The 1,406-nt window shown below is 42.2% G+C and overlaps 1 protein-coding gene across 1 annotated transcript; it reads left to right on the top strand.

Moving 5' to 3' along the window:
• The first annotated feature begins 370 nt into the window (after positions 1-370).
• LOC125189789 lies at positions 371-924 on the top strand. Its single transcript, XM_048087022.1, has 2 exons — positions 371-754; positions 868-924. Exons 1-2 carry the CDS (start codon positions 371-373, stop codon positions 922-924), a joined length of 441 nt encoding a protein of 146 aa, XP_047942979.1.
• Positions 925-1,406: the final 482 nt, after the last annotated feature.

Consider the following 1,406-nt stretch of genomic DNA (forward strand, 5'->3'; position numbering starts at 1 on the left):
AATCCTAAGAAATTGCAAAGTTCAGAAGATTAAATTGACTTGTGAGATAACTGTAGAATTTTGTTTGTGGCGTGCGACCTTCCTTAGAAGGAGTATCAATACGGAAATGAAATTCTTGGTGTGAATATTCAATGGTACAAGCTTAGGCAACGTTTGGCGGCCATGCCACCTTAGTGGTCTCTGGACTATTCGTCGATGTTGTGACCAGAATTTTGTTAAATATGAATTTTTTACTTGACCTCCCTAGAGGCGTACTTAATTCTATTTGATTGTTGTGAGAATCTAAACTATTTTAATGGTTTTTACTCTTTAGAATCTTACATAGTTTGTAACAATAAGCTATTCTTTTTCTCAGCTAAATCCAAACAAGATGTCGTTCAATCCTCTTTCCGCTATTCTTAAAGAACACAAACTCGAAGGTCATAACTATATTGCATGGAAACAAAACTTGGATATCGTTCTCACTGCCGAAGAGTACAAATATGTGCTCACTACTGAATGTCCACCCGTACCTGCTGCAAATGCTTCTGCAGCAGTGAAAGAAACATACAGGAAGTGGTGTAAAGCCAATGAGATGGCGAAGTGCTACATGTTGGCTTCTATGTCAACAGTACTTCAACATCAGCATCAAGGCATGAACACTGCTACTGAGATTATGAACAATCTTAATAACCTTTTTGGTACTCAGAATCGAGCGGCTAAGTCTTTAGCCTTTCGGAGCATCATGACTAAGGTTATGAAGGAGGGCACACCTGTGAGGGACCATGTCCTCGAGATGATGAGCCACCTCAATCAAATTGAGGTTTTGGGAGGGACCATTGATCCCGAGTCCCAAGTAACTATAATCCTTCAGAGTTTTCCAGCTAGCTATCAGCAGTTCAAGCTCAATTTCGAGATGAACAAGAGGGCTTACACCCTAGCTGAACTGTTGACTGAGTTGCAGTCAGCGGAGGATCTTATGGTCCAGACAAAGGCTGCTATGATGAGTTCTAGGCCGTCTTCCTCAGGCTCTAAGCCAGGTAAGGGGAAGAAGAAAGCCCAGAATGTTGTAGCACCTAAGATAGCTAAGGGCAAAAAGAAACGGGTGAACACGAACAAGAAGCAAAGCGGCAAGTGCTTCAAATGCGGCGAAAAGGGGCATTGGAAGCCGGATTGTCCTAAAAAGGGCAATGGCTCAGGTATGCACCAAGCTTTCGTTGTAGAATCATGTTTAGCAGTTGTATCTACTCAGCAATGGGTGGTTGATACTGGAGCTACTGATCATGTTTGCTTTGATCATGATATTATGCAGGTAACAAGGCAGTTGAATGAAGCAGAGATCGAAATCCAGCTGGGCGATGCTACGAGAGTGGCAGCTGTTGCAGTGGGAGACGTTTATTTACGTTTTTCTAGTGATAGAATTTTAG

The sequence above is a fragment of the Salvia hispanica genome, chromosome 5 (genome assembly GCF_023119035.1).
Source record: "Salvia hispanica cultivar TCC Black 2014 chromosome 5, UniMelb_Shisp_WGS_1.0, whole genome shotgun sequence".
Classification (NCBI taxonomy): domain Eukaryota; kingdom Viridiplantae; phylum Streptophyta; class Magnoliopsida; order Lamiales; family Lamiaceae; genus Salvia; species Salvia hispanica.

Coding starts and splice junctions, on each gene's coding strand:
- LOC125189789 (XM_048087022.1), top strand. CDS start 371: ATGTCGTTCAATCCTCTTTCCGCTATTCTTAAAGAACACAAACTCGAA. Junction 755..867: donor TTATGAAGGAGGGCACACCT/GTGAGGGACCAT, acceptor TTTTCCAGCTAG/CTATCAGCAGTTCAAGCTCA.